Genomic DNA, 20,576 nt, shown 5'->3' with positions numbered 1-20,576 from the left:
GGCGATCAACCAAAATGCATCATATCAGCAGTACCGAGCCACAGTACTGAGCAAGGGGTTACGTGATGCATTTTGGTTGGTCTCCGGACGGTGTTCGACATCTGCACAGCTCTCAACCAACAAACCACTCTCTTACATGTGTTAGTAATATTATGATGTTACCCATAAATAATTTGAATATCATACCTTCTAAGGTGTGACGAGCATAGACATGTATAGAGAACTAACAAAAAAAATGTATTAATGGCCGAAAAGCAAATTAGAGAGACCTCAATAACCATAAAGAAACATGACTTTGTCATCTACAAACAACTCACAAAAATAGAAGAAAGAATCACCAAAAGGACCGAGGGGGTTTTAGGGGCAATCATGCACAATTTACATTAAGGTGGAAAATGAAAAAAATATACAAGAAATGTAAGAAAACCAAAAAAAATTTACATAGATTGTCAAGATTTTTTTTTTTTTTTTTTAAATATAATTTTTAAGGCCAATCAAGATAAACTTTGAAGAAATTATTATGTGTGGAGACCGGACGCATAATATAAAATGCTATCCAGAGACCAACCAGAATGCACCATATCCGCAGTACCGAGCCGCAGTACTGAGCAAGGGGTTACGTGACGTATTTTGGTTGGTCTCTGGATGGTGTTCGGCATCTACAGAATAATTAATCCTTTGTTGGTAGTCAAAGCTCTCAACCAACAAACCACTCTCTTACACGTGTTAGTAATGTTATGATGTTACCCATAAATAATTTGAATATCATACCATCTAAGGTGTGACGAGCATAGACATATATAGAGAACTTAACAAAAAAATGTACTACAAATGGCCGAAAATCAAATTAGAGAGACTTCAATAACCATAAAGAATCATGACTTTGTCACCTACAACAACTCACAAAAATAGAAGAAAGGATCACCAAAAGGATCGAGGGGGGTTTTAGGGGCAATCATGCACAATTTTCATTAAGGTGATTTAAGAAAACCAAGAAAAACTTACATAGCTTGTCAAAGAAAAAAGACAAGGAATTTAATCTAGTAAAAGAAAATACTAAATCTAACCACCAACATAATCAGACTAAAACAACAGTCTTCAACTAGAAAATACAATTTTTGATAAACCTAAATAAACTAAGCTAATAATTGGCACAACTAAACCAATATATATCCAACCAACCAATCTTCAAATCAGGCTCGGGAAATTATTGGGTTCGGACACTGGACGTTGTCCAGAGCCCAATGAAAAAGCGACATCACCCCCTACTCAGTACCAAGCAGTATTGAGCTCGGTACTGCTCAGTACATAACTCAATACTTCACAATACCGAGCTCAGTATTACTCAGCACTGGATAACGTGGTTGCACCTGATTAGTCCCCGAACGGTAAGTTGTGTCTGATGTCCGAACCCAATAATTTCCCACAACTCCCAAACAACAACTCCAAGTTGATATTAGCCTAAGCTATTTTCCCGCAACCAACATCGCCAAAATTTTAACACTAATAGAATTTTGTTATTCGAATGTAGCCATCCCGTGCAACGTAGTTTCGTATTATGTAGAGAAGAAGGTCGAGAAGAAAAAGCCCTAGTTGATAAATGCACTATAGTTATTAATAAAAGTTTCATATTTATCAATGTATTGGAATTCCTGTTTGATCAAGTGAACTTTATGGTGATATATTAGTATTGTATATGAAGATTTATGTTGCACTAATTTAAAAAGAATTAATAATTTTAAAGCTCAATCAAATAAAATTTATATATAACAAAAATCATATTAAAATTTAAATATTTTTCAATTATTGCTAGTAAATTGATGCCACTATTGTGGTATGTGTTAGAAATGAATAAAACTTTTGACAGTATAATTAGTATAAAAATAGATTATACTGCTTCTAAGACAACTTTATAATATTAAATTTTAAAATTTTATATAAAAAAGTAGCTTTAAAAAAATTGTAAAAAAGTCATCCCAAATGAAGCCTAATTATAACTTAGTGCTCTTAAAAATAATATAAAATTTATGTAATATTAATCATCTACATATTACACTAATCTTAATATATATTTGTTGAATCATGTAACATTTGTAGCAATAGAGAAATATAAAGTTTAATGTCTTAATTTTGTACGAAGATCTAGCACACAATCATATAAAAGAGAGGGAGTAGCGTTCATAAGAGACACTATTATCTTTACATGAAAAATCCTAAAAAAAGAAAAAATCACGGGGTTTAGCCCAGTTTGAATAAATTCACTAGTGTTTGTAGTTGATTACAAATGAGGCCCTTCATTGAAGGGAAACATTGGCTTGAAGTAAAAAATATAGATCATACATTATGCATTATGCATTACATGGTGGAAATTGGATGAATCAGGATTGATATGTTCGTTTGGTCGGCAGGAACATAGTCGACTAGCTACGGAGGTCTAAAGGGCCGTATTCGGGTGATGATGCTTGGAAGGATTGTTGTTTAGTGAAGGAAGTCGGAAAGACCAATGTCAGAAGCTGGAGGTTGAAAGGACTATAGTCGGCAGGTGATAGAGGTTGAAAAGATCGTAGTCGACAGAAGTCCAAAGTAAGTCGGTGGCCGAGTGTAAGTCTAGTGTCAGTTAGTGGCCGGACAGAAGTTCGATGTCAGTAGATGACCGGACAGATATTTGACGTTAGTCGGTGACCGGACAAAAATCCGACGTCAAACGGTGGCCAGGCAAAAATTCAATGTTAGTTAGTGGCTGGGAGAAATTCGGTGTCAGTCAATGGCCAGGCAGAAATCTAGCATTAGTCGGTGGCGGGTAGAAATCCGGCGTTAGTTAGTGGCTGGGTTGAAGTTCGACGGTGGTCGAGGAGGACTTTGGTGGCAAGAGAACTCTCTTCCTTCTCTTCTTGTTTTAGTCCCCCCTTCCATGATAAATGAGGTATATTTATAGTTTTATGATAGTGGCATGACCAGCAAATATGAGGAATATTAAGGGTAAATTATGAGTGGTTTGAATGGACTACCGATGTTGAATCCCTTGATTGTGGGGGCATTTATTGAGCATTTAAATGTCTTAATGATATCAGAATTTGACCATATTGGGCTTGTTTGATTTGTCTCATCGAGCCATTCAATTCGAATATAAGCATGTCACGTTTGGTAATCTGAATTATGATTTTAACCTTCCAAACGAGCTTCAGGTTTTTGATTTGGACCTATTTGAGCCGTATTGGGTTGAATTTGGCGTCGTTGGGTTCGTATTTTCGAAACATTCAGTTCGACTGTAAGCTTGCTGAAATCGGAGTTTAGATGGCCGCGAATTTTATTTTGGAAGTTACTAACTTGATTTTGCATCGAGATTCATGCCCTATTAAGATAATTTTTTGATGATATATAAATATCTAAAAGTTCAAAATTAATGCAATTAAATTTTAAATTATTTGCACATATCATTATATATATAATATTTAAAATTTTATATTAATTTACAAGAAACTTTTTTTTTTTGGGATATTTTGGGGCTTAGCCCGTATATTAAGCCAAATGATCACAAGAAGGAAAACTAGCTACAAAGCATCTTGAATACAATGAAAAAGTAACAGAACAACCAAAGGCAAAGAAACAAAATGTCCCTAGAAGGCTCAGAATCAGAAAATTGGTACAGGAAATCTAAAAAACCAGCTGAACATAATGTTCAACACCAAAGCCAACCCGAAAAGTCTTCCCGGTTGCCGACGAAGTACCAGACAGACCCATGATCAACAGCTAGAAGGGAAGAAGCAGCATCTGAGACAAACGAAGGCCATCCAGGGAAGTGTACCAAATCATCATTGCCTTGGGACATCAAAAATTCTCTGCCTGATGGTAAAATCTCCTAGAAAAATAGTTTGGAAATGAGATATGTAAGCTATCAAAATGTTTCCATTTGGAAACTTTTGCAGAAATGGCCATGGAAATTTTATGGCTGAGGGCAAAAACAGTGCAATGAATGCCACCATATCTCCTATCATTCTTCTCTCTCCACAGAAAATAAACCATACAGCAAATAGAGAGGTAGCAGAAATTGCGCTCAGCACCTTCAAAACCATGATAATCCTCAAAATATTCAAACAGTTGCATGATATTAGGCCTTAAAAGGAAACTTCTCACTTCAGGAATCAAGGATTGTAAGACACAGAAAGAGAACGGGCATTGAAAAAACAGATGAGAGATGGATTCATCTTCAATTTGACAAAAGTAACATATAGAGTTAATATGAATCCTTCTAGCAGCTAAAACATCCGCTGTTTTAAGCCCCTCATTGATAGCTAACCAAGTGTAAGAAGAGTAACGAATGGAAAAATGTTTATGCCAGATATATTTATACCATGGAACTTTAAAAATGTCCTCAAAAAACTTCCTTTTGAATGTATTGAAACTAGGAACCCCTTTCCCAGTCCAGGAAATCACATTGCCTCCCACCTGTATAGGAATAGCCTTTAAAACCTGTTGCAACTGAACAGGAGCATTTCTCAAATCCCAGGTGCCATTAGCAATCAAATTGCTAACCACCCTGTTATTCGGTAAACAGTGCAGGTTAAGATCAGCCAAAGAGTGCCCTTTCACCCAAGGATTCCAGAGGAGAGACAGGAAGCAGTCCATATCGGTAACATGGAAATCCAGAGAATTCTTAATCGTATGGGCAGTAGAGCATATAAGTTTCCAGTAGTGAGAGGCTTTAGAGTTAATAGGTTTAAAAAGATATTCAAATTTCAACTTGTACCAGCTATTAAGAGGAGTGTTAAAATAGTAGAATCTCCACATGAAAGTGCTAGCAAACCCAAAATACATGGATTTAATGTCAGGAATGCCAAGACCCCCCAAGCAGTAAGGCAAGGAGGTTTTTCTCTAAGAGATCAGGTGAAGTTTCTTCTCAGTAATGGATCCATGGTATAAGAATCTAGCACACATTCTATCAATGATTTTACAACCAGCTTTAGGTATTATAGCTCCTCGAATCCAATACGCAATCGTGTTGGCAATAGTAAATTTCAAGTATTGAATCCTACCTGCAAAAGACAGAAATTTAACTTTCCAACCAGCAAGTAGAGTACTAATTTTACCCAGTAGTGGTTAGAAGTGAGAAATAGAAAGCTTTTTAGTGGAGACAGGTAACCCATGGTATTTGAAAGCATGAACAGCTTGGGAGAAATGTAGAAGGTTTACAATTTCAGAAGTGGACTGGGTTACCCTAGAAAATATAATAGAGGATTTATCTCTGATAATTTGAAGGCCCGAGGAATCAGCAAAGTCGGAGAGGGTTTGATTCAAGACTTGAGCATTATGAACCGTGGCTGGCCCAAAAGACAGCACATCATCGGCGTATAATAGGTGATTAAAATAGGTGTTACCACAAGGAAAACCACCGAAATTATTACCATCCAGATAACATGAGAAAGCATCCATAGCAATGGCAAACAGAAAGGGGGAGAGGGGGCACCCCTGTCTTAAACCCGAAGTGGATTTGAAATAACCTTGTAAAGCACTGTTAATGCAAACAGAAAAAGACACATCATAAATACAACCTTTGATCCACGAAATAAACTTTGGAGGAAAGCCTTTCTCGTGCATTCTAGAAATGATAAAATCTCTAGAAATGCAATCAAAAGCTTTTATGATATCCAACTTAGCACAGAAGTAATCTTTCCCAGAGATATTCTTGAAATCTCTCAAAATTTCCATTGCTAAAATAATGTTATCAGTGGCTAACCGATTCTTAATGAACCCAGACTGGCTGTTATGAATGATATTGGGCATAAAAGGTTTCATCCTATTCGCCAAAATTTTAGCAATGATTTTGTAAAAGGTATTGCAGAGGGAGATGGGTCTAAACTCATTGATATGAGAGGCGTGGGGTGTCTTGGGAATAAGAACAATTGTCGTGGCTTTAACAGAGTTAGGGAGAGACCCAGTTTCAAAAAAAAATTTAACAGCTTGACAGACATAGTGCCCCGTGATGCTCCAAGAAGATTTATAAAATTCATAAGTATAACCATCGGGCCCAGGGGAAGAGGCTTTGGAGCCCGCAAAAATAATATATTTGATCTCCTGATTTGTCACCTGGTTAATAAGAATGGATTGTTGGTCTTGTGGAATAACAGAGCCTTTAGGAAAGGTGATCTCAACATTCTAAAGGGGAGGAGTGGCATTAAAAATCCCTTTAAAATGGGTAACAGTAGCATGGGCAATATCAGTGGGAGAGGAAAACACCCCTTCAGAAGTAGAAATAACTTTGATACAGTTTGAGTTTCCTATCGCTTTAATCCTTGCATATAAAAAACCCAAGTCATCCTCACCATTAGATAGCCACTTGGCTTTCCCCCTTTACATTATCCAATTGGTCTAAGCCTTCTGAAAAAAACCCAGAGAGGAGTTGATTTCTTTAAGAGTAGCATTAAGTTCAGGATTAAGAGGATCCCTTTGCAAAACCCCTAGACATCTACTTTGATTGTGCTCCAACAACATAACCTTATCCTGTAAGAAATTGGCAGAAGACCAATTTCTTTTCTTTAAACATTTCTTCAAAGTATTTAGCTTCAGATAGAGATTGGCAATAGGACTAGCAGAAGTGTGGGTAGAGAAAGCAGATAAAACACAATCCCAATACCCCTCCATATGGATCAAGTAGTTCTTAAATAAGAATCTTCCAGCAGGCTTATCCAGGTTACCTGAGCAGAGAATAAGGGGAGAGTGGTCAGAGCAACCAGGAGGTTCGACTTTATAATAGGAAATAGGGAATTTATCAAGCCAATCATAGTTAACAATCATCCTATCCAACTTGATGTGGATAGGGTCATCAACTCTTTGGTTAAACCAGGTGAAATTCAAACCAGCAGATGAAAGTTCAAAAGTTTCAGAATCAAATAACCAGGAATTTAATTCATTCATTTGGCTGTGGTGAGGGATGACACCACCTTGTTTTTCTTTCAAATATTTAAAACAATTAAAATCACCCATAATGACCCAAGGGCAATCCAACCCCTCCGCAATTTGAGCCAGATCTTTCTAAAGAGAAATCCTATATGCCAAAGAGTTGGCAGCATAAACCGTAGTTAACGCAAAAGAAGCAGACTGAGGGGTAGACACGATACCATGGATGAGCTAAGTGGAGTGTTGAGACATTTGAAAAGTGACAACGGCAGGGTTCCATTTCAGCCAAATACGACCCGTACCAGAATTGTCAAAATTATTGCAGCTAGCTTCCAGATTAAAAACCTAGTGAGAATTGCAGAACCAGTCATCAAAGAGAAGATGATGTTGAATTTTTGCTTCCAGAATGCAGAGGAAATAGAGATGGTGAGAGGAAATTAATTTTTTGCAAGCAGTGACTTTTTCAGGGCTGTTGAAACCACGGACATTCCAGCAACCAATGGCAGGGAGGTTCATTTTGACTTAGTGGTTTTTGCGCCTTCTTAGCGCTTTTGGTCTTGGGGTTTTTGACTTGTTGCTTTTTGCTGAGCAGTTTAGGATCAGGAGGTTCATCTGAAAGTGGAATAATGTTGCTAGAAGTTTGTTCTGAGTCTTCAGTAGATTCAGTTAAGTCATCTAACAGGAGGGGATCAAATTTATTTGGTGAGGTAGAGAGATTCCCAGTGGGCTTGATCCACGGAGAGGGGGTCGTTTTGCGATTATTTTTTGGAGAGGTCGGGATAGAGACGAATTCCTCATCACCTTGATCATTAGAGATCAAGAGGGAAGGATGACCCTTAGTAAGAGAAGAGGAAGGATCTTCAGGGGCAACAAAGGAGGGAAGGTTTAAATTTGGTATTGGGTCAGGTTAGGGAGGGTTGCTTTGCGGCTTATCTTCCTCTGGCTCAGAAGTGGCTTTAGGAGGGGGACCGACAGCATTTTGAGGGAGAGTAGGAGTGGTAGACAAAGGACTGGGAAGGATAGCAGGAGAAGAGGAGGGAGGGAGTGGAGGCCTACCTCTGGGCCTGCTTTTGCTTCTGGCTCCGGATTGGAAAGGGATCAGCGTTTTCGGTTGAGGATTTTTGGGACAGAGATTAGGGGGGTGAACAAGTGAACCACATCCAGAACAGGGCTTAGGTTTCCAGTCATAGATGACTTTGAGATTGACATCATCACCGTCTAAAGAGATAGGTATTTCGTCGGGAAAAGTAGATTTGCTTGTCACCAAGACGCAGAACCTAGCAAAGGTTAGACGGGTTTTTCGAGCAGTTAAAGCATCGACTGCTAAAGGATGACCAATGAAACTAGCAATTTTGGAAATGCCCTGAGGATTCCAAACAGCCAGTGGAAGGTCTATAATCTTTACCCAAATGGGTATGGAGGTGAACTCATCGCGCTTAGGGATGAACTTTGGATTCCATTGCTGCAAAATAAAAGGTCTCCCGAAAAAAAAACCAGGGTCCGCCAGTCCAGGCGGAGTCATAATATTCCTGCGCCGAGAATTTGAAGAGAAAAAAACCATCGTTTAAAGAAAGCAAGTCGATCACACCTTTGGGATTCCATGCTTTCTGAACAACATTCTACAAGCTTAAATATGTTGGCCTTGGACCGACAGAGTAACCAACTAGCGATAGACTCCAATATGTCGTCCCAAGCTGAAGCTCACCAGCAGAAAAGGGGATCTTTGTGGCAGGAGGAACAAAAGAAAAAGAAAACTCCGAAGCAATAGGATCTTTGTTGGTAAGATTGGAGAGGAAGTTAAGACCCAGAGGAGCAGAGAAAACATGTCCTCCGGAACCAGGAGTGGAGGAAAGTCAGTGGAGTAGGAGGTCGAAGCCATGCAGAGGAGATTGGGGAGGGAGAAGCCCTCCCCAGCGAGCGGTGAAGGAAGCGCAGGAAGGAGGAGGCGCCAAAGGAAGCCCTAGCAGAGCGTTCAGTGAAAATTCTTTCTTCTTATTTTTTTACAAGAAACTCACCGCTAAATTATATTAAAAAATATATAAATTTTTTATGAAATGAAGTAACCTAGCCCCACACGGAGTCGGTGAAATGTGGTGGGCTACAAAAAGGAGCTCCGAGGCATATTACCGCACTTATGCGCTTTCCTCCGGTTGCGACTCGTTCTCATTTACCTTCTCGCTTTTATCCAGAAGCGTAAGGTTATCTAGAAAGCCCTAAGGGCTCATCGGCAATAAGTTAGAGGCGTCTAGGGCTTGTCTTACATCTTCTCCATTCGTCGTTGCTGTTCGCCTTCGTGCTTCGCAGGAGGTGTAGAGATTGCACGCGTCGCTTCTTCGGCTCCTTCGTGGCTGTCTGACTTCGCTACTTCGACGACTTTCCCTTCCCGTCGGATCGGAACTTACGACATTTTGATCGGAAGCAACAACCGGAGCTCGCTGGCTGTGAAGGTAATTTTCTCCCTTTCGCGCGCTTCTTCGGCCAAATCCCATAAATCCGCCGAACTGAGGGATTTAGTAAATCCGGGATTTAAGTTGTAAATCTTAAATCCGGGATTTACCCATCGCCGGGATTTAACGCGCGCACAAAAACGGTTTGGCTGGATTTAGCGTAAATCCGACTTAATTCCCGATGTAAATCCGATACCAAACAGCCCCTAACCCTATCTCTATCTCTCTCTCCTCAAAACAGCCCTTCGTCGTCTCGCCATCAACGCGGAATTCGTGGATTCGGTTCTTCAGCTCTTCTTCCGGTGCCGTGCCGGTTGATCTATCGGTGGTCAATTTGGGGATCTTAATCGGAAGTGACTGAGTTGCACTCGCTCGGATATTGATTTGTCACATATGGCGGACTCTTGAAGCCCCCGGTGCCAGAGATCCTGCGATCAGTTGAATCGGTGCACCAGGGTTTTCCCATCGTGGAGGTGCTGGGTGTTTTGACGCTGCGAACGTTTTCGATCGGTCTGCAAAGGAGATATACCTTCAATCTGAGGGGTTTTTGGTACCTGGTCCCTTCCTGGCGGTTGCTGTGGTTATCTTCCCCGAAGCTGTCATGATTTGTGGATTTTGTTGCTGGTTGCCTTGTTTCTGTCTTCAGTTCAGTTATTCTAGAGAAAGGGATTGATTAAGAAGCTACTACCAGCCTCGTGTTTTCTGGCTGTGATATTCGAAGAATAGCTAGTGGCCTACAGCCAAAGCATAGAAGGAGATCACATTATATTGTACTGGAGTCTTTGTTTTTATTGTTCTTCCGCAATATTAGGCCTTTTTTTATTTTTTGGGCCTTTTGCTTGGTTTACAATAATTTTCAGGCAATTTTGTCCTGTTTGGTAGATCAATTGGCTCTTATACAAGGGGAAACCTCCTTGAAAAGAATATGGCTGTGTACTACAAGTTTAAAAGTGCAAAAGATTATGATTCTATTCCCATTGAGGGACAATTCATATCTGTTGCAAATCTGAAAGAAAGAATTTTTGAATCTAAGCATTTGGGAAGGGGTACTGATTTTGATCTGATGGTTTCAAATGCTCAGACTAATGAAGGTTGGTTTTTTTAAAATCATTGGCGGATTTTATACATTCTTTCAAACATTCAATATGGGGGGATAATTAATTTAGTGAGGCGTGATTAGGCAAATTATACATGATGATATGATAAATTTTCTACCTGAAAATAGTATACTTACTTCAGATTAGTTGTGTGGTTGTGGAATTTGGAAGCTTTTATATGTCATGGTAATTTGATGTTTTCTGGTCATGTTTATTTTAGCTGGGAATGGGTTTCATTATTTTCTCATTGGACTTTTTATGGATGTTATGACCTCCGCTTTCGTTTTCAGAATATGTAGATGAAGCAGCAATGATTCCTAAAAATACATCGGTACTTATACGCCGTGTACCAGGGCGCCCTCGAAACCCTATTGTTACCGAGAGAGACGAGTACTGTCTTGCACCCCAAGTCTCAGTTTTTTATTAGTTTATATTTTTTAACTCTTTTAATGGCTAATCAAATTATTAAGACCGAGGGTGTGTACCTTGTTAAATGGTCTGAGCTTTGCTTTAAGTAAACCTGGATAGTATTAGCATTAGGCAACATTCAAGGAAAAGAACATTCTGGTGACCAGATTTTAAACTGTATACCTGCAGGCCCAAAATTGTAGAGGATAAAATAGAAGATATTCCACCATCTAGTAGCATCATGGCTGGCAATTCATCCACAATGAAATATGTAAGCCCATCATTTTGAACTAGCCTTAGTTATTTTAGATGCCTGTATCTTCAAGTACAATTTAATTATACATTCCTCATGAAACCCTTACCAGAAATGATTGGTTAACTGGTAAACAACACACGCAGTGTTAGTTTAAAATCAAAATGAAAGTAACATATATTATGGTTGCAATTTTGCAGCCCGATGAATCTGAATGGGATGAGTTTGGGAATGACTTGTATAGTGTTCCTGAAGCTCATCCTGCTCAGTCAAATGCTCCAATTGTTGATGTTTCTCCTGTGAACAAAGTTGATGAAGAGAGCAAGATTAAAGCTTTAGTTGATACACCTGCACTTGATTGGAATCGGTGAGATATCTCTTATTTAATTCTCCTGATTTTGCAGTTGCCTGGTTTATTGCGCCACGGTGATGCTCTATAGAATATGAAGTTTAATTTTATCCTTTTGTTTTGTGTATATGCTAGCTCTTCATGAAATATGCTGTGATCTTATAGTGTCAAATGACTTTTACAGCCAAGGGCATGATTCATATGGTGCTGGCAGAGGATTTGGTAGGGGAATGGGTGGAAGGATGATGGCTGGCCGTGGTTTTGGTATTTAATTGATCTTATATTTACTCCTTTTTTATTCTAAATGTTAGTTATTAGTTCATGACGAACCCTCTAGCAAAATTTTTTGTTTATTTTTGTAGAAATGGCTCAACATTACTGTTTAGGTGCTTGGTGCTCTATTTAGGCTTAAAGGAATATATTAGAAGAGAATTTTGGTTAAGCTCTGTGTGTTCTGCAATTACTTCTTGAAGCCTTATTCTTAAATGACTTGTTATTGTCTTTTGGAAGGCACATTTATCAGGAAAATGTGCTAATTTGGAACATTTGTAACTATATTACTTCATTTTCAAGCTTTTTTTAAGCTTGAAGCATAAACTTCATTTATGTTTGATCCTCCTCTCCATCTGCTTTATTTATACTTTTCAAATATTTTTTAGGAGTGGAGGTTATTTCATGTTGCTTCTTTACTAGTACTTCACTTTGCATGAAATTCGAAAAAGAAAATATTTAGTATTTCCTTCCGTATACCATGAGAGAAATGCTGAAAATTTAAGCATGAATTATCATGGATGGAGGGAGAGAAAAGTACATGAATAAAAAGATTTGGTGTATGGATTTGAAACCAATGGAAGAAGTTCACATTTCATTATTTGGGTTTGTTTGGCCACAAGTAGGATTTAACTTGAATAGGATTTACTAAATCCTGTAAATCCGGATTTAGTAAGTCCAGCTAAAGCTAAATCCTGAAAACTGTTTGGTTATGTAAGGGTTAAATCCTGTTAAATTCTCTGGAGTTGTTCGACAATGTAATTGGATTTAAGGCGGTTATTTGTAACTTGATGTTGGAAGCCAGGTTCCGTTGTCCGCTCTCCCCCTCTCCCACCCCCTGTAATCTTAAGTCTGCCGAACTGCTAGATTTAGTAAATCTGAGATTTATCTAGAAAATGATGAGACGGAGGATTTATTCTGCCGTAACTTCCAACGGCGCCATAAATCCTATTTGGCAGGATTTAGCGTAAATTCTGCTCAAATCGGACATAAATCCTGTTGCCAAACAGCCACTTTCTTTTATTTTGCCATCTCATTTTTCCCCCAAATAATGAAGAGGACTAAATAAAATTGGGCAATTTCTGAAGCTCTTTGTTCATCAATCTCCACATCAAACTACATACTGATTCTATTGATTTTTATCACTTTTAACCTTTCACTTTCTCAAGGCAAATGTTGGGCTTTAGAGAAAAACTGAAAAGCTTGCCTGCTACCTTCCCTCTGACCCATTTTATGTGAAGCTTTTCATCTACTTACTTGGCATTGTAATTCCCTCTAGCTGTAATTTTTGTTCTTTGTACATCAATGTTGGATCTTGTGAGATGTAGCTAGTTTCACATGCACAATTAGACTCTCCCATACTGTCTCATTTGTCTCCATATTAGTTATTTGCTCAGCTTTGTAATTAACTTAGCCTTTCCTTGGTTTTCTTGTTCCATAAAAGTTATTTACTATGGCATGGTTTCTTACGAGAGATTTATGTAAGATGCATCTTGGAACTTTGAAGTAGTTTTTTTAGTTGTCTTGCTGGAGGGAGAAATGATAAGGGAATGAGGTTGGTTGTGATATCAACATTATCAAAGTTTTCAAGTTCCTCAATGGAGATAATTTTACCTGATTTTGTGGGTGTTTTTTCTTTGCATATCTTTCCTTTGGCTGGCATAAATAGGCGCTTTGAGATTTTATTGTTTAAAAACGAAGGCTAGTCAGCTTGGCATGTTGACAGTTACTTTTATATAAGTATTTTGACTTCTGTCATCGAAGTTTTGAATTTATGTTCTTGACTGATCCTCTGTGGTTTAAACAAATGAAGCTCGAGGCATCATGGAGAAGAAGACGCCTCCTCCTGGTTACATCTGCCATAGATGCAAAGTTCCTGGTATTCTTATGCGAGGATTTTCTTTTTAGCTTTCCCTTTAATATCGACTGAAGTTTTATATATGTATTTTGGTTTTTTGTTCAGGTCATTTTATCCAGCATTGCCCCACAAATGGTGACCCTAATTATGACATTAAAAGGGTGAAGCCGCCTACTGGGATTCCAAGATCTATGTTAATGGCAACTCCAGATGGGTCTTATGCACTGCCAAGCGGCGCAGTTGCTGTCTTGAAGCCAAATGAGTGAGCTACATTTGCGCAACTATTAATATTTTCTATTAGAGATCTCATCAGCCATTTTATTATTATTATTTTGTTTTCTATTATAGAGCTGCATTTGAGAAAGAAATTGAGGGGTTACCTTCTACTCGATCTATTACTGATCTTCCACCTGAATTGCGCTGCCCATTGTGTAAGGAAGTAATGAAGGATGCTGTATTAACCAGCAGATGTTGTTTCAAGAGTTTCTGTGATAAGTGTAAGAATTGAACTTCTGGGATTGTGCTCATCTTTTTTACACTAGACAAAGAGCTTTTGCCCTCTGCAACTTGTGTAGATATTTCTGGCTGTGGAATGAATTTGAAATAGCACCCTTCAACTGATTTTAATTTCTATTTTGGTTGTTTACTTCATATTTAAGAAAAAAATTAGGCTTTGTTTCGAATAATTTTCTTTATGTTTCTTAAAGCAGCTTTCTAGTACAGAAATTAAAAATTTTGATATTAGAAATTTTGCATTAGAAGCAGAAAGAAAGCCATCCCAAACGAAGCCTAAATCTGTGTTTTTTTTTTTTTTCATTTCCATGTAGCCTTTTGTTGACATTTTTATCTCGATTCTAATATGCAATTAAGAAACATGTTCAGCTTATGAGTAAAATTGGTATTATGAAACATGCTGACCTCTATCCATTTTATCTTTTTTGCTTTTGACACTACAAGATTATGGTTTTGAAATTTTCAATTGTAAACTGCTCTGATATCTTCACTCAGGTATCCGTGACTACATAATAAGCAACTCAAAGTGCGTCTGCGGGGCAACAAATATATTAGCTGATGACCTCCTTCCAAATAAAACACTAAGAGAGACTATCAGCCGTATATTGGAGACAACTACAAGCAGCACAGAGAATGCTGGAAGCTTGGTACAGGTGCAAGGTAATCGATGCATATACTTACTTTCTATTTAACTTGGCTGCTTTTGAATTTCCATTAGGTTAATTCTTTCGCTCTTTAGATATGGAATCTGCTCGCCCTGTACAATCCAGAGTTCCATCACCTACTCTTTCTAGTACCTCGAAGGGCGAACCCAAGCGGCCTCCTCCAGCAGACAATACTGCATATATCAAGGAAGGTGAGGGTGCAAGTGAACCGAAGGCTGATAATTTTACACCACTTTTTCTGGATAAGAAGTCAGAGAAATCCATGGATCAAGCTGAAGCAGCACCGGATTTAACGAATGTAAAAGAGGCAGTATATGCAGAAGCAACTCCAATTCCAGAAGAGGCTCAGGAAAAGTTGCCTCTGGGCGATCTAGGTGGGTTGGGTGATTTTCTTCCATTCTGATCTTTTTGGTAATTGTCCATGTTTTTAATTTTCCTATTATAACTCGCAGGAAAGAAGAAGAAGAAGAAGAAAACTCGAATTGCTGCTACTGGTTAGTTCATAATCCAAGATCTTGTTTTTATATATTTTCGTTTATTGTAATTGTGTTATATTTTGTAACGTATTTGTGTTTAGGTTCTGACATGCAATGGAGGAATTTTCAACAAGATTTTGGGATGGAGAGCTTCGCTGGGATGCCTGTGGGTCCATCAGCTTACAATCCTTATTGGGGTAATGGGATGCCAATTGGAATTGATGGATTCATACCTTCTTTAGCTGCTCCTATGCCATTCATGGGTTATACACCTAGTCCTTTTGATGTTCCTTTTGGGGGAATCTTACCACCTGATCCATATGCCGCGCAAGGCTACATGATGCCTGGTTTTCCTCAGAGGTATTTTCAATGCTGTTCTTCACAAAATTTTTTTTTGGATGTGATAAAACTCATTGAGTTCAAGCGAAAACATTAATATATTGAAGGTCATGTTTGATTTCCTCTTATATTTCTTTGGTTTTATTTTGATTTTGTGTTGTTGTATCTCTTTTTTTTAGTTTCTTAGAAAATGAAACACAAATGATATTTGTTTCTATTTTACTGAGACAAGAAGCACTTTTGGTGTGATGCATAAATAGAAAAAGGAACAGTTATTTTTCTGCATTTTAAAGTCAAGTTTTTTGTTTTGTCATTAAGATTAGAGAGAGTTGTCTTAGATGGTTTGGTCACATAAAACGGCGGTCTCCCGATGACCCGATTGGGAAAATAAAGGTATTAGATTTGATTTATATTAAGAAAGGTATAGTTAGACCTAAAAGGACTTGGTTAGAAAATATTAGAAATGATCTTTCTTTATTAGATTTAAACGAGATTTTGACTTTTAACAGGACACAACGGAGAAAAAAGATTCATGTAGTTGACCCCACGTAGTGGGACAAAGGCTTGATGGTGCTGTTGTAGTATAAAAAATATATTAATTTCAATAATATTGTTAATTGCTTATACTTTGTATTAATTTAATTATTTGAGTTAAAAGTTTGTTTCTTGCCAATTTTTTGCTATACCTTGTTTAATAAAATTTCATCAAATATTTTTTTATTTGTATTTAAAAAAGCTATTATTTATTGATTCGTGTTTTTTAGTTAGAATACCTTGTGTTAATATGGAGTTGATTTATTAAAAATATTGCTGATTTAAGGAAATAAGTCTGTTGATTTTTTTGTACTTTTTTTCAAGGGATTTTTGCCAAAAACACAAGTTTCAGCGAAACCTTTCCTCCTAAAAATAAACCAAAAAACAGGAAGGAAAAAGTCTATGGTGCCAAACTAGCCTGAAGTTTGTGTGCCTTCATTTCATTGGAAATGAATTGAAGTTTGAATATATGCACTTTTCTGTATTAGTTGGATGCATTGCTTTTAATTTGGTTTCCTCCTTTGTTTGTGCTGGCTTAGACTTCATTTGGGACGGCTTTATTACTGCTTTTTAAAGCGGCTTTCTAGTAAAAAATTAAAAGAAAGCTGTAGTTGGAAGAGTAGCTTTATGATTATCAATATTTTTAGGGATCTTGCTGAGCTGGGGATGAATGGATTTGGCATGAATCAAGGACCTCCATTTATGAACCGAGAGGAGTTCGAAGCTAGGAAAGCTGAGATGAGGAGAAAGCGTGAAATGGATCGCGCGGAGAGACAAGGTGAAAGGTGTGTCTGCCGTGTAATGTTCTCTTAACAGCATTTCGTTGATGCCATATATTTATATTACTTTGCAATTTATTGAACTGTTTCTTTATAGTTTTGATGGTATAGAACTTTAATTTTAATTTCTTTCAAGCCATCACACTTACATATTGCTTTATCCTCTAGCATATTATTCGTCAATAGTGTTAGTAAATATCACCTTCACTGGAAATTTTGTATGATATTTATTTAATATTTTTTATACTTGTCCTAAGTTAATCAACTTTTAAAACATGTTCCTTTGTTTAGCTTCTTCCATCAAAGATCTTATTGATTGGATTAATGCTATTTGCCAGAAAATATATTTTTTGGATATATCATTTTAAATATTGGAAAATATTAGAAATGATCTTTTTTTTTTATTAGATTTAAATGAAAATTTGACTTTTAACATGACACAATAGAGAGAAAGGATTCATGTAGCTGATCCCACGTAGTGGGATAAAGGCTTGATGATGATCATTTTAAATATTGTTTATAGTCATATTCATTATCATTTTAAATGTTGCTTGTTGTCATATTCTTAGAAGTAAATTTTCATGCCATGGGAGTCCACTTGCTGATGACAATCTTTTTAAACTCTTAAAATTTCTAAATAGTATTGGTTGTCCTATTCTATATCAGATCTTGAAATATTCATGAGTGTTATCTTTAATGGTTTGTTTAGGACGGTTGCAGCTTTCTATAAAATTGATGCGGAGAAAACAACTTCTTTATTATGATTGCATAAAATAGATTTTCACTATAGAAATATTTGAAAAATTACGACAAGACAACCTGAAAGCAACAGTCAAATAAAATTATAATTGTTGTATGAAAAATAAAACAATCTAAAAACTGTCCCAAATAGATCCTAAATTTCAATCATTTTTAAAAAAAATTAGTTGTTTCTATCAATTTTTTTTTTTATAACCTTAAATATACATCGATAAATACTAATATCATATTGTATGAAACAACTCCTTGGATGGATAATGTTTACTACACTGTATCATGTAGTAAGTGCTATTCTCACTGTTCATCATTGTGAGGACATATGTTATTGTGAAGGCTTCGTTTGGGACGGCTTTCATACTGCTTTTTAGTTATTTTAGAAAGCAATAAAAAAGTTTTTTTTTGTTTCTTTAATGGTAGCAAAGTTGTTCATTCTTTGTATGCTGCTGCTCCTGTGTGCAGAGAGTTCGCCAGGGAAAGAGAGAGAGTGCCGCCGGGAAAGGAGACCAATAGCAGTGTTGATGCTGCTTCACTGAAGAAGGCTAAGCCTGTATGTCTCTCTATTAGTATAATATCATTGATTTGCTCATTTTCTTCTTCTTGTATGCTTCTTCCTGCTTTCTCATGTTTGAAGGGAGCAAAATGGAGGGCCCTTTTTATCTTTTACTCGGCCTTGCAGATTTTAGGCCGTTCTGCTGCTGATATACGTCGATTTTTTTCACTTTCTTTTTCTTTTTTGTTTTTGAGTTTCTGTGTAATGGTTCTTAAGCTCAACAGATTATGTTATGTGGCTGCACTTGTGGGCTTTTGCTTGCCATTTTGATGCCTTTGTATTGTTTCTAAGGCATCTTTTTTTTGTTTGTTTTTTTATTTTTTATTTAAATTGTTTTGGAAAGAATGGCTCATTATATCCTCATTAGAATGGGTTTTAAAATTATTAAATTTATTTTAAGATGGGTGGTATTATTAATTTTAATTAGTGTTTATATTCATCTTAAAAATAAATTTATAATTTTGAAATTCATTTAATCAAAATTTATAGTGGATATTTTGATACAAAAATTTTGTTGGGTCACAATTTCAATTGAATGTCTAAAAAAATATAATTTAAGGTCAATTATGTAAAATGGCAATTGTTTTTTGGAAAAAAATTGAGGGTCAAATTATTATTAAGCCCAACAAAAAGCATGTGATATAGGCTTAGTTTGGGATTTTTAATTATTTTTTAAATCACAATTTTATTATAAAATTTCTTTGGAAAAAGAAAAATGTTTTAAGTAGTAAAAAAAATATTTCAAATTGAAGTCTTAGGCTTTGATTGGAACAAATTTTTTTATTGCTTTTTAAGATAATTTTTTAGCATAAAAATATGTGAAAGTGGCCAAAAAAAAAGTCTAATAATGCGGATAAGAAGATAAGATTTAAAATTATACATCTGGCATGGGCATCGCCAGGCTACACAATCCTTCAATTACAGCCATCTGATCTGGATCGGGTGGCTGGCTGGCTGGATTTAGAAATCAGATTGTGCAAATAAATTTTTAAAAATAAAATGTAAAATGTAATTACAAAATGTTAGGCTGCGGCCTCGTAAATAAATTAATAAATTATTAAAACTTTGGTTTGCAGAGATTGAGGTCAGAGGTGTTAGAAACTGTTAAAGAGAAGCAGCCAAACGTGGACCGGAGTGCCGGTCCGTCCCGCGACGCGGTTCGGCTTTCTCCTCAGCCTCCCCGACCGCCCGTGAAGCGAAAATCATCCGACCGGGAGCAGTCGGCCGGGGATGCCGCGGCCGCGTCTAAGGCGGAAAGGAAGCAGAAGGGAAGTGTGTTCTCTCGCATCAGTTTTCCGGCGGAGTCCGGCGATCCGGATCGGGCAACCGGCAAGCGGAGGAAGACCTCGTCGGATCCGCCCAACGGCTTGAAGGATCACAGCGAGCGGGAAAGGGAGCGGCCGCTCGTTAATGTGTACATTAGTTCATCGACCAGCCGAAGGAGCGGCGGCGGCGGCGGCGGAGCAGGGGGATACGACTATGAGTCGAGCGATGAGGAGCGGCACTTCAAGCGGAGATCGTCGTCTTCGCGGCGGGAGTCGGAGGAGGAAGAAGCCGCCCGAGCACCTAGGGTATTGAGGGAGCGCGAGCACCGCGTGAACGAGGTGAAGCGTAGATGATCATCGAGGCCGTACGTCAGTGATCGGACGGACGGCATGACCTCCGCGTCTGCGAAGGAGGTTTTCTTGTAGGCTACAAAATTTACATGTTTTTTTTAACTGTGTGAAATGTGGCTTTGTAATTTCTCTTGTAATGAGAATCATTGAAGAGCTCTTTGCGACTTTTTTTTTATTATATTTCAAGTTTTAATTAGCCCTTGTAAAATAATGTTTGAATTATGAAATTGTTTTTTGTGCAATGTTTTTTTCTTTTTTCATGAATTTAAAAGTATTAATATTGGCATGTTATTTATGATTTTTTAATTATTAAAATTCAAAATAGTTAAAAAATGTTAATAATAGAAAAGTACTTGGAAATTCTTTTTATTGCAATTTTAAACATTTAAAATTTATAGAGAGAAATGAACTTACATATAAATGTTCTAATAACTAATAGGGGCCTAAATTGCATCTTATTTTCAATTTTTCTTTGCATGATAAAATAATAATTTAATAAATAATCAATGAACCTTTTTAATTTATATTAAAATAAAAATAACACCCTACAATGAGTGAGCACAAGCAAAATTATAAATATCTTTTTTGTAAATTGGATATAGCATCTATTTAAAAAAAATGTTATAATAATAATAATAAATTTAATTTGCTCCACATATTATAAGGGTTTATATTTTTATATCACTAGTAATATCATTATCACATGATTTTGCTTTTGCAGCAATTTTTTTGCATTATATTTATATCACATGCCATAGTGTAAAACCAA

The 20,576-nt window shown here is 37.0% G+C and overlaps 1 protein-coding gene across 1 annotated transcript; it reads left to right on the top strand.

Annotated features, from left to right (window-relative positions):
- The first annotated feature begins 9,029 nt into the window (after positions 1 to 9,029).
- On the top strand, positions 9,030 to 20,049 carry LOC110106762 (E3 ubiquitin ligase PQT3-like). The gene is made up of 17 exons (XM_028699639.1): positions 9,030 to 9,341; positions 9,583 to 10,111; positions 10,224 to 10,432; positions 10,729 to 10,828; positions 11,036 to 11,117; positions 11,300 to 11,466; positions 11,633 to 11,712; positions 13,532 to 13,597; positions 13,682 to 13,838; positions 13,925 to 14,073; positions 14,585 to 14,749; positions 14,829 to 15,128; positions 15,207 to 15,248; positions 15,332 to 15,590; positions 16,751 to 16,888; positions 18,101 to 18,188; positions 19,268 to 20,049. The coding sequence occupies exons 3-17, from the start codon at positions 10,267 to 10,269 to the stop codon at positions 19,808 to 19,810; spliced, it is 2,502 nt and encodes an 833-aa protein (XP_028555472.1). The 5' UTR covers positions 9,030 to 9,341; positions 9,583 to 10,111; positions 10,224 to 10,266; the 3' UTR covers positions 19,811 to 20,049.
- Positions 20,050 to 20,576: the final 527 nt, after the last annotated feature.

This window comes from Dendrobium catenatum, unplaced genomic scaffold, assembly GCF_001605985.2.
Source record: "Dendrobium catenatum unplaced genomic scaffold, ASM160598v2 fragScaff_scaffold_1348, whole genome shotgun sequence".
Classification (NCBI taxonomy): Eukaryota; Viridiplantae; Streptophyta; class Magnoliopsida; order Asparagales; family Orchidaceae; genus Dendrobium; species Dendrobium catenatum.
Note: the sequence above shows the minus strand (reverse complement) of the source record. Positions and strands in the feature narration are given on the sequence as shown.

Excerpts from the sequence above, each read along its gene's own strand:
- LOC110106762 (XM_028699639.1), top strand. The coding sequence starts at position 10,267 with ATGGCTGTGTACTACAAGTTTAAAAGTGCAAAAGATTATGATTCTATT. Across the intron at positions 13,839-13,924 it reads GCTGTCTTGAAGCCAAATGA|AGCTGCATTTGAGAAAGAAA; the intron begins GTGAGCTACATT and ends TTTCTATTATAG. Across the intron at positions 14,750-14,828 it reads AAGCTTGGTACAGGTGCAAG|ATATGGAATCTGCTCGCCCT; the intron begins GTAATCGATGCA and ends TTCGCTCTTTAG.